General features: G+C 48.0%; 2 protein-coding genes across 6 annotated transcripts; both read left to right on the top strand.

The window, feature by feature from the left end:
* Positions 1-6,134: 6,134 nt before the first annotated feature.
* LOC136522802 (peptidyl-prolyl cis-trans isomerase FKBP13, chloroplastic-like) lies at positions 6,135-7,413 on the top strand. The gene is made up of 4 exons (XM_066516605.1): positions 6,135-6,540; positions 6,613-6,705; positions 6,884-6,944; positions 7,043-7,413. The coding sequence occupies exons 1-4, from the start codon at positions 6,211-6,213 to the stop codon at positions 7,189-7,191; spliced, it is 633 nt and encodes a 210-aa protein (XP_066372702.1). The 5' UTR covers positions 6,135-6,210; the 3' UTR covers positions 7,192-7,413.
* A 2,360-nt stretch (positions 7,414-9,773) lies between these two features.
* LOC136521348 (uncharacterized) lies at positions 9,774-13,524 on the top strand. Of its 5 annotated transcripts, none has more exons than XM_066515075.1 (10): positions 9,774-10,117; positions 10,229-10,316; positions 10,690-10,842; positions 10,938-11,205; positions 11,526-11,588; positions 11,937-11,976; positions 12,615-12,679; positions 12,833-12,949; positions 13,027-13,155; positions 13,254-13,524. In XM_066515075.1, the coding sequence occupies exons 2-10, from the start codon at positions 10,261-10,263 to the stop codon at positions 13,305-13,307; spliced, it is 945 nt and encodes a 314-aa protein (XP_066371172.1). In that variant the 5' UTR covers positions 9,774-10,117; positions 10,229-10,260; the 3' UTR covers positions 13,308-13,524. The 5 variants fall into 5 exon arrangements, with proteins under 5 accessions (XP_066371172.1, XP_066371176.1, XP_066371171.1 ...); XM_066515079.1 differs by having other exon boundaries at positions 12,612-12,679; positions 13,073-13,155; XM_066515074.1 differs by having other exon boundaries at positions 12,612-12,679.
* The last annotated feature ends 777 nt before the right edge of the window (positions 13,525-14,301 follow it).

Raw genomic sequence — 14,301 nt, 5'->3', positions numbered from 1 at the left:
ACAAATATTATATTTTGTGTATTTTTTATATATTATTATTCACAAACTTTAGATAAATACAAATATTATATTTTGTGTATTTTTTATATCTGACTCGCGAGCTTAACGAGCCAGCTCGAGCTTTTAACGAGCCGAGCTGAGCTGGCTTTCTGGCTCGTTAGGATAACGAGCCGAACCAAGCTAACTCGTTATCTTAACGAGCCGAGCCAGCTCATTATCTAGCCATACTTGTGGTATTCCTCCCTTCTCTCAGAAGAAGAGAATATCATATAGGCAGGGCGCCAGGTCTAGTCTAGAGAGAAAAGGGGCGGAGAGGGAGAGAGGGACCGGCAATGGAGCACTTGATAGTCCCTCAGCTTTTAGCCTGTTTGCTGGATGGTTTCAGTCAGCATTTATCAGTTGGTTGATTTCAGTCCGAATTTATCAGCTATATATAATGTTTTTTTTATAATAAACCAGCATCAATCAGGGTTATCAGCCCACGTTGTTTTCTGTTTTTAGTGACGTGACCTCTCTCTTGAGTCCTGCAGGGGACCTACGAATATAGGGCAAGAGAAGATAGAGAGGGAAAAAATATTTGCAAAACTTTGTGTGATGGAATTGGTTCTTGTGGTTGTGGAGAAGAGAATGGAGATGCGAGAGTTGGTGGTGGAAAAGCCATGGAATTTGATAGGTGCTTTGTGCTGTGTCTTGTGCCTAATCCTCTCGGTAAATCTTGGAGAGCTTTGGTTGGAATGGGAAAATTGACCAGAGATTGGATGTTGATGTCTGCCTTCGTGGAATTAGGAATGGGAATATATCCATGTTGGATACAGTAGATAGTAGTTGGAGGGTAACTTTCCAGCTGCATCCCATGCCTTTGGATTTTGGGGGGGGGGGGGGGGGGGGGGGGGGGGGGGGGGTGATGATTTATATATCATTGGCTAAAACTTGTATCTCTAATCGGCCACCTAAAAAGCTCAAAACAAGTCAATGTCACTATCTATAAATTATTGTCTTTCACATCATTATATTAACCAATTGTATTTTGGTAGTCTTGGCTAATAGACATCAAACGACCATTTTTTCTCTTCGTCTCAGTTCAACATAAATTTAGTTGCTTCCTTTTATGCCTCCAATTGAGCACGTGATGTTGTACTACTATTGTAACTCTGGAAGGACCTATTCGCTTTGAGAGTTGAGACCTAGGTACATGTGGGGAATGTTGCATGCTTATCCTCCACAACTGCATCACGCTCAATATCATGAGCACAGGCAACCAACGCATCGAGCAGTAGCAACCAGCAACCACTCAACCCAATTCACCCACACACTGAGCAAACCACACAGCCAACATCTTACACCATCCGTTCCTTGATCCGAGATCCATTCTGCCACCTTCTCCCTGATCGATCTGCCCATTCACTCATCGTTGACCATATTTGTGATGAGGGGGATGACTACTGAGAGCAATACTAACATATAGATATTCATATGCTTACTCAGGCAATTATTTTGATATGGAATGAAGTACAGTTTGACATCAATGCCGTTAAGGGATTCAGGTTTATTATGTCAGCGGCTTATAAGTCAGTTGATATTATTTTGTTGTGAGAGAAAAACACTGTATTATGACTGATACGATCTTAGCTTTCTCCCAAAAAGATGGTAGTAAGGAGTAATGCCACATCGGCACTCATTAACAGCTCCAGGACTGTACCATTACTGAGAATTCAATCTGAAAGTAGGAATACGTGGATGGCTTACACTTGACATGAAATACAATTTAGTCCTAAAAAGATGCTAATATGTTAATCTGTATATGCCATTATGGCCCTGTTCGCTTCGCTGAAAAAACAAGCCAAAACACTGTTCCGACTGATTTGTTGTGAGAGAGAAAACATTATTCTGGCTGAAAAAACAAGCTGAAAAGTACGGATTATAAGATAAGCGAACAAGACCTATGTAATTTAAAATGACCAGAAAAAGATGCTACTACTAATGGCCATAACGCTGAGAAAAATCTACGGGGCCCACATCACAGCGACTGTGCCACCAGGAACCGCTCTCTCCTCCCACACTGCTAGGGCCAAGTGGCCAAGTGAAGAGGAACAGTTATGTATGGGCTGCTGCTGACACTCTTGGGGGAAGTTCAAATCCCACACTCCAAAGCACATGGAACGGAATGGCCGGCATTCACTCATCGTCCTCATCCACGGCCAACAACACGTTTTGGACAGACACACGCACGAGGACGGGGTACGGGGGCGGCCAGGGACGCATCAATCCGTATCCACATTGGATACGATCAGTGCACAAGAATCATCTCGTCTAGACGTCTAGTACCCGTTGCCAGTTGCCGGTTGCCAGTTGCCGCGGCAGAACACCATCGTAAACTCGTGGATCCATTCACTTCACTTTTTCATCCGCCATTGAAACACCTCATTTACTGCACCCTCGGTGCCCTGGTTCCCAAGTTCAAATTGCTGTCCACGAGCTCGCAACGAAATCTGACCGCACGTATTTTACGTGGTTGGAACCATTCCGGCCAAAATACGTATGGAACCGCAGTTTTGCTGCCAGTAAAAAACTTACTGAGAAGTATTCGTTACATGACATTGAACAACGAACATAATAGGATCCTCGTCAAAAAAAAATGAACATGATAGGAGCAGTCGTGTTTGTGAAGAAAAGAAACACGACTCCATGACGGAGTAGTACTGTAGTAGAGTGATGTTAGCGGTCGATCGGCACTAGTTTCTCACCAAGAAAGCGCTGAAAGAGATGGGATGGGCGTCGCAAAACCCGGCGCGCAAGCACTCGCATCGCAGACGCAAAACTGCAGGTGGATCGACGCCACTCCCCGCACTTGCAGTGGTGGACTGGTGGTGCTTTAACACCTTTTTTTTTTGTTTTTAAGCTGCCAACGTGCGCAGCGCAGGGGAACGCGACGACACCAATCGTCTGAAAACTGTGCGATTGCCCCTGGCCCCTGCGCTGTGACGCTGCATTGCACTGCAGTGTGATGGGGGCAAGATGGATTAGGAGGCGGTCAATCTCTGTGCTAGTACGCGCGAACTGCACCACTACCTGGACGCAAGTGCAGGTGCGCCACCTGCAGAGTGCGTGCGCATGGTGTCGTGACTCGTGACTGTCGTCCGATCTCGTACTCAAAACACCTTTATCGGCTGGGGAAAAGCCGGGAGCAGCTGGACCGAATTCCCTTCGGCGACGCTGAAGCTGGCAAAGCAGCTGCGAGTCCGCGATTCACGCACGCTCACTCCATCCATGGCTCGTCGTCAACCGGAGCCCAACCGAACTTGAATCTCCCACTCCGCGACTTGTTAATGCAAGGACCACCCGTTCGACAGACCATAAACGATCATGAATTATTTACTATTAACTGTTCCAGCTTATAATTCATGATCATCGTGATGACCGACTTCTCCGGGTTCCGCGCCGCGCTCCTCAGCTCAGGCCAGCACGGCCGGCCGCCTCCGGAACGTGCGGTGCGGCAGTCGGCAGATCCCTCTGCGTCGCCGTCGGTCGTAGGTAGCACAACTAACGAGCGTGCCGGCGTGCGTGTCTGTCATGTGTTATTATGGCATTCAATTTTGGCAAAAATCAGGTCAGGTGGGAAGGCCACCCGATTATTGCTAATAAAGACGCCGCCAGCTCGACGCACACGTATACAGGCAGTATCCCACAGCACCGTACGAGGCGACAAAGCTATCTGTCACCACCAGGTGCCATCGCTCAGACGCGACGGCGGATCCTATTCCTAGCACGAGATGGATCAACGGGCCACAGACCACAGGGAGAAAGAAACAGGCCGGCGGCGCCACAGACCACAGGGAGAAAGAAACAGGCCGGCGGAGCCGGCCGGCCACGATGGACGGAGGGATTAATTGGCTGTTAGCGTCGGACAGGGACGACGGAGGGCCGGTCAAACGCCGCCGAGCACGAGCACGGGCACCGAGCACTGGGTGGGGGGGCCGTTGTTGGTCTACCCCGCACCGCTAGACTTTTTGGCACTGGACAGTGGATAAGGGGGTGTTCGTTCGGCTCGAGTCACGCTCCACTGATTGTGCTTAAACGCTCGGCTTTTGACCTGGCGTAATTGCGTAGCTGACCGCTTGCTTCAACCAGTCCAAACACTGTTCTGGCTGATCTTGTGTAAGAGAAAAACACGGTTTCGGTTAAAAAACTAAGCTGAAAAAGACAGATTATAAGAGAAACGGACATGACTCATATGGTGTTATGGAACAGGGCTGGTCGGCGATGGAAGCGTCTGACTTCCATCGGATGGAGTGGAGCACGGTGACTCACACTGTAGCAGCATAGTAGCTTTGGCAAGCTGCGGGGAGTGCTGCAGGCCACCTAAAGCGGCGAGAGGCTCGTGTGTTTGGTTTGGTGATGAGAAGGGATGGGTTGAACCCGATTCTATTTTCTGGGATAGGACGAACTCATTTTTTTTTTTTTTTTTGGTTTAAGAATTAGGTTCGTACTAATTTTTTTTGGTTTGAGGATTGGATCCGTACTAAAATTTTTTTTGTTTGGTTTAAGGATTTGGTTGGATGAGATTGTCTCTCTGCCATGCGGGACCCGAATGTCATTCTCTGCACCTTTCTTCTTCCTTCCCATCCTCAATTATTCGTCCTGTGAGAGGTGACGCCGCAGCTGCTCCCCAAAAATCGAAGCTCCCACGTGCCCAAGCACACAGGTCCTGCTTCCTGCTCCATGCCGCCGCTGCTGATTGCACGCTGCTGCTGCTGGAGCACTCACGCTGCGAGGGGCTGCTGCTCCCGCCGCATCGCCGGCTACTCAGATTTTCGCTCTGGGGTCGATATTGCTCGAGGTCGGCCGGTCTTCACCTCGCGCGGCGGTGGCGGCGTACGTGAGCGGAGATGGCCGGGCGAGGGCTCCAGCCGCACGAGGTCGCCGCGGCCACGCCTCTCGCGTGCCGCTGTCGCTCCAGCCGCACAGGTCGCCGCGGCCTCGCCTCTCGCCTTCCTCGCGGGCCGCATCCGCTGCACGCGCGCCTGCAGCTCTGCCGGCCGCCGTCTGTGCTCGCCTCGCCCAGCATGGCCCCGTTCCCAGCCACCGCCATGACGGTCTCCTGTAAACGCGAGCGAGCGAACTGGGTCGGCGCGGTCCGCTCGATTTGGAGGGATGAGGCAGATCCGCGTCTAGGAGCATATTCTCTACTGGTCTACTGGGTTGACTCAGTTTTACTCAACCCGCAAACCAAACAGCATATCATCTGGGTCGAACCCAGGATATCACGTCTCAATCCCCAATCCAAACACCCGTTTACTGGAACAAGTTCGCAATTTTCAGCCGCCTGTGCCTGGCATATGGCGTGTGGAAATGGAACACGGTAATTTGCTCCACTCATAAGCAGATGAAAAAAAATCCAGCAAGTCATTTTCTCAGACTTTGATGAGTCCTGACTTCGCCGAAGATTTTTATTTTTAATCTCCTGCTCGTGCTCGTGCTCGTGCTCGTGCTGGGCCTAACTGTCCCCCCCTACGACTCCACCTGTGCTGTCAACAGAATAACCGATGCCGTGACGCGTCCATGTGTTCCACACCGCGATCACAGGAGCGATTGGCGTGTTTTTGCCTTTGCCCCCGGGCGGACCTGAGGAAACGTGGCCGTCCTCGTCGTCGCCGGTCCGCTCGGCCCGGCAGGCGTGCAACGGCAGCGCACATGCGGGCTGCGAGCGGAGAGTGCGGCCGGGCCGCGTGAGAGTGAGACCGACCGGAACCTACCCAGTTTTACTCCCCCGCCCACGCGAGCCGTCGCAATAGTGCCCGAGATTTTTGGAGCGCACTGCCAGTGCCAGCCGCCGGCCGCCGAGTCCGGTGCGCCGAACCCGGCGGTTTTCATCCTGCCGCACGTGCCACGGTGTTATGGCGGAGGTTTCGTCACGTAACGTAACTTTCTACTAGTCCACCAACGTTGGTGGGCCAGGATTTGCTTGGGGCTAATGGGCTTGTCTTACACTGCTGTTCGGTTGTCCCACCTGGGCCTTACTCAACTGACGCGACGGGCCTGGGCTTTTCTCTCCCTGTGGCGGCCCAAACTATTGCCGTCACGAACTCACGCTGAAACCACCCAGTCCCCCACGATTCAGAAATCAGAAGCGGCGACCCGCCCGCCTTGCCTTATCCATTGGACCAACGGCAACGGCAACCTGCCCTCCGCGCCAGCCGCCAGCAGGCAGCCATGGCTCCGGCCGCGTCCACGTCCACGTCGCCGCTGTCCCGCCTCCTCCTCCTCAGCCTCCCGAAGCCAGGCGCCGCGAGGCACCCCAGCTCCTCCTCTCCCGCGCCGCCTTGCCAGCAGGACGCCGCCGCCGCCGGCCTCGTCCTCCGGCGGCGCGAGGCCGCGGTCGCCGTGCTGTCGACCGCCGTCCTCTCCCGCTTCGTGCTCCCCGCGGCGGCGGGAGCCGCGGACGGTGGGGAGTGCCCGCTGGAGGTGGCGCCGTCCGGGCTCGCCTTCTGCGACCGCGTCGTCGGCACCGGCGCCGCCGCCCAGGAGGGACAGCTCATCAGGGTCAGCACCGTTCGTCGTCCTTGATGTGGTCGATCAAAGTGCCTGCTCACCTGCATCGCTCGGTGCATGCAGGCGCATTACACGGGGAGGCTGGAGGACGGCACGGTGTTCGACAGCAGCTACAAGCGCGGGAAGCCGCTCACCTTCCGCGTCGGCGTCGGAGAGGTACCGCGGCAACTAAATCCGATGCCCCTGCCGGTCCTGCGTATACTATCTTGTCACGCACTCACGCTACTTCGTCAGAACTGAATTCCTCACCTTCAGGATTAGCCTGAACTAACTCTGCAGATGATCACAGTGTCACAGTGTCATGTTGGGAGTATTTCTTCCGTTTTTGCTTCAGGTGATCAAAGGATGGGATCAGGGTATCGTTGGCGGCGAAGGGATCCCGCCAATGCTTGCTGGTGCGTCAGCACTGAACCCAGCAGCGACTTACCTTTTGGCTTTTGCTGAATCGAACATATTGCTGAATTCGGTTACATTCGCGGATACGTTTCTTCAGGGGGTAAGCGGACGCTGAAGCTGCCGCCGGCGCTGGCCTACGGCGAGAAGGGGGCCGGGTGCAGAGGGTGGGAGCCCACCTCCTGCGTCATCCCGCCAAACTCCACGCTCCTCTTCGACGTCGAGTACGTCGGCCGAGCCTCCGGCTGAGGTCTCTGGAAACTCTGAATGCACAAGGTCAAGATTCAGAGTGATCCATGCGGAGCTTTGTGGACACGAATACACGATCGTAGTCGTAGCTGCCCGGGCACTGAGGAGTTATTTTCTTGTGTGATTGCTGCCCCTGTGTTAAGAGAGCTATATAGATTGCCAGACACGAGTCTGTACAAAAATATAGTTTTTGTATATGGGTAGCGAGACATGCTTGGTGAAGTAGCACATCTGTCTATCTCAAAACACAGGAGTATTGATTTTTTATGTCATTCTATGCTGCCGTGTCATGAATCAGAAAATCTGTTCAAACTAATAGTTAGTTTAAAAGCTATTGCAAGTGGCTACATGCGACCTGTTCGCTCGTTGATTTCAGTCAGAGCTTTCAGTCAGTCAACAGTATTTTTTCTCTCACAATAAACCAGCATCAGCCGGGCCTATCAGCCCAAAAACCAACCAACGAACATGCCAATGATAATATCGGACTTGCGTTCGGTGCACTAGCATCCGAATGCTGCCACACAGAGGTAGCAAACGAACGCATAGCGCGTCGGACTCGTGAGGGAGTGCAGCCCACGCTGCCCCGAATGTCGCCCACCGCCCCGAACGTTGGCCCCGTTCGCTGGTCTGAAACTTGGCTGAAACTGGCTGGAAAACACGGTTCCGACTGAATTGTTGTGAGAGAAAAACAATGTTCCGGCTGAAAAAAGAAGCCGAACAAGCTGAATATAGGGTAAGCCGAACAGGGCCGCTGTTCGCGCCGTCGGCCGCTTCCCACGCGCATCTCATGTGCAACACCCGATCTACTTTTGAAATATCCAGATGCACTAGTTGTAACTTACAAAAGAAGACAAATAAAACACTTAAAACAAACGTCTGAAACACTCGTAAAAACGTTTGAAAAACATTTGAAAACCATTGCAAACATATGCAACATCCAGATGAAACACTTGCAAGCATACGTATGAAACACCTGAAAACATTTGAAACATATGCTTGCAACATGCATGTATATGTAACATCCAGATCTACTTTTGCAACATACATATAAAACACCTGCAACATTCGTCTCGAACAGATAAAACATTTTGAACATACACTTGAAGCATACGTGTATAGCCATTATAACATGTGCAACATCCCAATCTACTTTTGCAGCATCGATATATAACACTTGCAACATACCTCTGAAACATCCAAAACACTTGAAACATATTATTGCAACATACGCTTTCAAGATTGCTGCTTGGACGAATGGAGGCCCGTTGATGTGAAGCTCGATGGCACGGAGGTCGCCGGTGTGGAGCTCGTTGGCGGCACGGACCTCAGCAGGGGTAGGTGGATGCAATGCGGCTACGAAGGGAGGTGTGAGTCCGGGCGGGGGCACGCGGCGCGACCGAGGGCAGGGTCGATCCTGGAGCAGAGGCGCGCAGCGCGCTGAGCGAGCAGGCGACGCGGGCGAGGCGCAAAACGAGCGGGCAACTTATACGGGTCCGTTCGTCCAGACGGACGACCTATAATCAGCGTTACCGTAATCATATAGCACACTTGATCGCAAATATTTTACTTATTTATAATCTAATGATGTAGTAGCTATGAAATTGTGAGATTATTAGACTATAAGCCAAGGGAGATTTCATCCATCGACCAAAATCTATAAAGTTGATGCGATCTCAATAGACACCATGCATCCAGAGCTTGCGTCTCTTCAAGACCCTAGAGGCAGGAGCGGGTATAGATCTAGGGCCAGGGCAACTGTCGTGGCTCGTACTCCATCTCTCTCATAATATTTGTCCTTCTAGCCTTTTATTTTATATTGTCTCAAATTAATTGTCATTCTCAATTTTTACCGCACATTTCTCTTATACCAATGTATCTCTGCCTCTATATATCTCTCTATTTTGGGGCCATTTGGTAGGGATCCAAATTTTACAAACATTTCGAGTAACATTAATTCTCCCATGAATTGGAATCACTTATGAAATCAATTGGCTATTTCACTGGATTCTCAAAACTAGAACTAGAATCCGAAGAAATTGGATTTTCTCTGAACTAGTAAAAAAATAAGAATCGGTTTTAAGAAATTCTTTCTAAAACGTGGCGTTTAATCTGAAACGTTGTTCGCTACCAAACACGCGACGAAGTGAGTAACTGAGTACTCCTTTACGGCGTGTTTGGTTCGATGGACCAGTACGTCCGGATCCACCCGGCTCCGCATGAGTCCGTCGACGATTTTACGCGGAACGAGTCCGTTCCTCCAAAAAGAACCACCACGCTAGTTAACAGATCCGGACCAGTTGGCCTCGTTCTGCAATCCAAACAGACCTAGGCTCGTTTTTTTTTTTTGGATCGGAGATTCGGAGGACTCCAGAACGAACCTATGCTGCTATCCAAACGCGCTGTTAGTTTTCTGGCCCAATATGTTATGGCCCTTGGTGTCCCAGGCCCCAACTGACAGCCCACTGAAGCAAAGGGCCGAAGGCAATGAGCCAGAAACAGTGTCTTTCCCTCACACTAAACCAGTTTATAATAAATAATCCATCTCAAATAGCGCTTGGGCTTGCTTGCCTGGTCACCTGGCTACGGGCTACCACGTCGGCACGTCGGGACCGCCACCTCTCTAGTCGTTCTCCTTTGGTCTCCCGGCTCCCTAGTCGCCGTTGCATCGGTCAAGGAAGGCGGAAGGGCATCCGGCGGCGAAGCATCTAATCGGAGCAGGCCGTTGTCCCTCCGCCCGCGGCCGCGCTACTGCTGGTCGTCAGATTGTAGGCGGGCAGCCGGGGCGCCGGCCACTGGCTGCTGGTCAGCACGCGCACACATCAGCAGGGTGGTCGCCGCGGCCTCCGGCCGGCAGCTGGCACGCGGCCAGGACAAGTCGGCAGCAAGCCAGACCCAACTTCAGCCTCCAGCGAGGCAGCAACAGAAGGTAAATTCCCAAATCCTAATCTTTATTAAATTCCCCAATCGAGAAATCCTCATGTCACTTGCCTTTTGCCAATTCCCATGAATAATTATGTGTCTTTGTTAATTTTTGTAGAATTGCAGAATGAAGAGTACCAAGACATTAAAATGCTATTTTTGATGAAGTATGAGAGGCGAGGGCAAACCAAACCTTCATTAGCTAGGTAATTTTTTTACCACTTTCATGTTTTCATCAAGTATGCTGTGGATTTAAACATGGAATTGAGATATCATCTAAGGCCCTGTTCGTTTCGCTGAAATTTGGCCTATGTTGAAATGCTGTGAGAGGAAAACACTATTGATTCGCTGAAAAGTACGGCTGAAGTAGTGCAGCTCATGCATTTATGAGCTAGGTTTGTTATCTATCAGTATTATACCTAGTGTGGGTGGTACTTGACAAGGTGCTAGTGGTTCACATACTTTGATAGTAGCCCTAGGTGTGAAAATTGATCAGCTACTCATTATTTTGAACATCAATCTGCAACCTTATGGGACCTATTGCTGAATCGCCCAATTCTACATTTTGTTGACAGCTAGATTTGTCAGGGTTTGTCATCTTCTCTGGAGGGTTCAGAACCACCATGCAAGAATTAGCTGTCTTGTGAGGAGTACAATAGGAATGGATGATGCCCAAGGGTACCAAGAAGGAGATGACTATGACTTGGTGCTGCAGAAACAAGAATGGATCAAGTATGCCTTCGTCCCCTTGCACCACCTGTTTGTAATCATCTCTTCAGTCTGCCAGGAGTTGACTCATATATCTTCCTGGTGGTTTGGCCATACAGAACACAAGACATGCTCAAGAGTAAACTTATTCTTGAAGATGAATTTGCCTGGAGTTTACCTTCGGTGGGCTCAGGTTCAGATGACCATGAAAGGTGCAAACTGAAGTATATTGGTGGGACTGACATTAGCTTCTCAAAGGAAGACCCATCCACAGCATGCGCCGCAGTGGTAGTCCTTAATGCCGATACTTTAGAAGTTGTCCATGAAGAGTTCAATATTGTTCAACTGCAAGTGCCATATATTCCTGGTTTTCTTGCATTCAGAGAGGTATTATGCATTTTTGGGCATGTAATTGTTTTCAACCTTTTTTTTTTTTTTTGCACCTTTCAACCAATGAGTTGTTATCTGCTGCAAGAAGTATGACATGCCCTGTTGCTAGCTGTTCGTTATTCTTGCCTCTAGAGTCTAGAGCCAAGGGATTCTAGTATGATCAATCCAAATTTCATAGATCTTGAGATAGTTGCATGTCTTTCAAAACTTCTTTCTTTTGTGGTCACTGATAAAAAATGTATGATATCTACTTTCATGTTACTGTTAAAATGTACCATGTATTTTGAACTAGTAAACAAGGCTATCAATCGTTGCAGGCTCCAATTCTTCTTGGACTCTTGGAAAAGGTGAAGATTAATGCACCTCATTTCTACCCTCAGGTAAAATTATTTCGGTTTCTGCAACAAGAAATTTAGTGGAAGAAAATTTCCTGTATACTTCAATTGGAAGTTATGCCACACTTTCTAAAATGTTCAGGTTGCATAAGGGGCCATAGGAAACAAGGCATATACTTCTTTATTATCATGTAAATATAATTACTGACTACCGAGGCTATGCATTTGAAGAATTATACTGTTCAAGTGATTACATTTCATGACTATGAATCATTTTAGTTTATGAGATGTCTTGCATAATCACCATAGGATATTATAGCATCTTCTGATTTAATATATCTTATAACTGTATTTGCCCATGCCTTTTCTAATGTTTGCATTCTGCCCTTCCAGTTACTCATGGTTGATGGAAATGGATTACTCCATCCGCGAGGTAAAACACATTAACCGTTTGCTGATACTGGCAGTCTCATTTTCACAGTAGTGGTTTCAAGTAGCTAGCTTGTTGTGTATAGCTACTTTAATGCTTTAGTTGACAGTGTTGGCATTTCGTACATGTAAACTTAGATTTTAAGATCCTAAAATAATCTATGATGTGTGCAACATGTTGTTGGATTTCATAAGAACCTTAGTTCGTTTTTTATAGGAAATCTTAGTTCATTTTAGGAAGATTATTCATGTTATTCAGTCTAATCACATCTTCTATGTGACCCCATTTCCTATTTTGAGAGCAAACTGCCTTAATATGTGAATCCTCATTGAAAAGATTTGGTGAAATAGACAATCTTTCTCAATTGTGCGTTAGCTATTAGTATTAGTACTCGTATTTAGTACCCATTGAAAATGGTGCATTTTCTATTTTTATGCTATTTTGAGAAAAGAATGCCCTCATAGCTGTGTGAACCCTCAGCAAGAAGACTTGGTGATATGGTTCATCTTGTCTGATATGCATATAAATAACCCACAAAGCTTAATCATGTAAAATCAATGTAATATGTTCTTTATATTCTTCATGACTTTATTTTTTTAATATAGTTCATTGGGTCACCCTCAAACTTCTGCATTCAGCAGGTTTTGGTTTAGCTTGTCACCTCGGCATCCTTGCAGACATTCCTACTATTGGAGTTGGAAAAAATGTAGGTTACTTTACTGCAGTTTCAACTCACAAGTACAACTGTAGATATCCAGCTGTTGAGTTATTCTCAATGCATTGCAGTTGTCACCAAATTCAATTTCTCAGTGTTCCCCTTCTTTCAGAGGAGACTGATCTCAATGTTTCAACTGCATAGCTACATCATGTAGATGGCCTTAACCAATCAGAAGTCAGAAGACTGCTTGAATCAAAAGAGAACTGCAACAAGGAACTGATTTTGTTGACTGGACAGTCTGGGACAAAATGGGGCATGGTAAGAGACTCCACATCAGACCTAATATCTTTTCTGCCTAGCTAAGCTCGTGGAACTGAATAGTTCATTTGTGCCAGGCGCTGCGCTCCTGCCCTGGTTCATCAAAACCAATCTACATCTCAGTTGGGCATCGCATTTCACTTGATTCAGCCACGGTGATAGTGAAGTCCTGTTGTAAATACCGTGTTCCTGAGCCTACAAGGCAGGTAGGAGTAGGATTGCACTTCTGAAGAAGCAGGCCTTGATATATGCATGATTTTTTTTTGAGTTGCTAATAAGATAGGCCTTTCTTTTTATTCTTTAGGCGGATATAAGATCGAAGGCCTTCCTGCAGAAGCTCCAAAAACCACGGCAATGACAAGACTTAATTTTCTTCAACCTAAGCATTAGCAAGGCTTACAAATTGGGATCCTGATCATCACCAACACCAAATATGTAACATGTGTTTGCCACTTCCAACACCAACATGAAGCAACTTTTTGTACAGCTTTCTCTAACAGTAGTAGATACGTGAGACAGAATTGTCACTTGTGAGGTTACTGTGGTTTGTAAAACAGTGATGGTTTCTTTGATCATTCTGAATTTGTTCTTCTGTTGCTGCCCACACATCATCAGGCAAATAGTAGAATCAACACTGCAGCATGTCGCGGTGTCCCTGTTCGTACAAGGGGTCATCAGCTTGGGCGGATCTATCCCTTAGCAGTTCGAGCAATCCGCTTCTGGTCCGAGCGTTGATCGCTCGATCGGTCTTGCTAAGTAACAAAAGACCAGTCCACCCAACCTGCTGTCGTATGTACCCGGGGCACGGGGGTGCTGTGCGGAAGAGGTGCGAGGGGGTTAATGGTACTCGTAGGGTAGGGTTTGTGCGTGCGTTCTTAGGGGTTAATGATGCTCATAGGGTAGGGTTTGTGTGCGTACGTTTTTAGGGGTGAGTGTGCATGCGTTGTGAGCGTCTGCATTATACTGTTGAATATCAAAAAATCGGTTAATTCATGATCACAATATCTAATGGTGGGTTTAGACAACCCTGGTTTTAGATATTTGTCACTGGAGATTAGGAGTGTACTTTGATTTTAGTTCATGTCATCGTCAATTTACTATTTCACTTCAATGACACTCCATGATCCCTTATTACTTCAATCAGCAGAAATTATAGGGAGCGTACTCAATTTTTTTTTTTTCTGTTTATGAACTTTCACTTGAATTATATTGGTCCTCTGGTTGAATTTAGGATATTCATTCAGGTTGAATTGAGTAAATATCTAAACGTACATCCAAATTGGGGCCATCCATTTTGTATTCACATCTAAAGGGTATTCGTATCCAAATTCAAATCCAGAATAAAATGTGGT

This window comes from Miscanthus floridulus, chromosome 18 (genome assembly GCF_019320115.1).
Source record: "Miscanthus floridulus cultivar M001 chromosome 18, ASM1932011v1, whole genome shotgun sequence".
NCBI lineage: Eukaryota > Viridiplantae > Streptophyta > Magnoliopsida > Poales > Poaceae > Miscanthus > Miscanthus floridulus.
Note: the sequence above shows the minus strand (reverse complement) of the source record. Positions and strands in the feature narration are given on the sequence as shown.

What these genes read in the sequence shown, in the direction of transcription:
- LOC136521348 (XM_066515074.1), top strand. Translation starts at nt 10,261, where the DNA reads ATGCTATTTTTGATGAAGTATGAGAGGCGAGGGCAAACCAAACCTTCA. An exon ending in ACCAAACCTTCATTAGCTAG is followed by an intron (nt 10,317 to 10,689) that starts GTAATTTTTTTA and finishes GTTGACAGCTAG; the next exon opens with ATTTGTCAGGGTTTGTCATC. An exon ending in TGGATTACTCCATCCGCGAG is followed by an intron (nt 11,977 to 12,611) that starts GTAAAACACATT and finishes TTCTGCATTCAG; the next exon opens with CAGGTTTTGGTTTAGCTTGT.
- LOC136522802 (XM_066516605.1), top strand. Translation starts at nt 6,211, where the DNA reads ATGGCTCCGGCCGCGTCCACGTCCACGTCGCCGCTGTCCCGCCTCCTC. An exon ending in AGGAGGGACAGCTCATCAGG is followed by an intron (nt 6,541 to 6,612) that starts GTCAGCACCGTT and finishes CGGTGCATGCAG; the next exon opens with GCGCATTACACGGGGAGGCT. An exon ending in TCCGCGTCGGCGTCGGAGAG is followed by an intron (nt 6,706 to 6,883) that starts GTACCGCGGCAA and finishes TTTTTGCTTCAG; the next exon opens with GTGATCAAAGGATGGGATCA.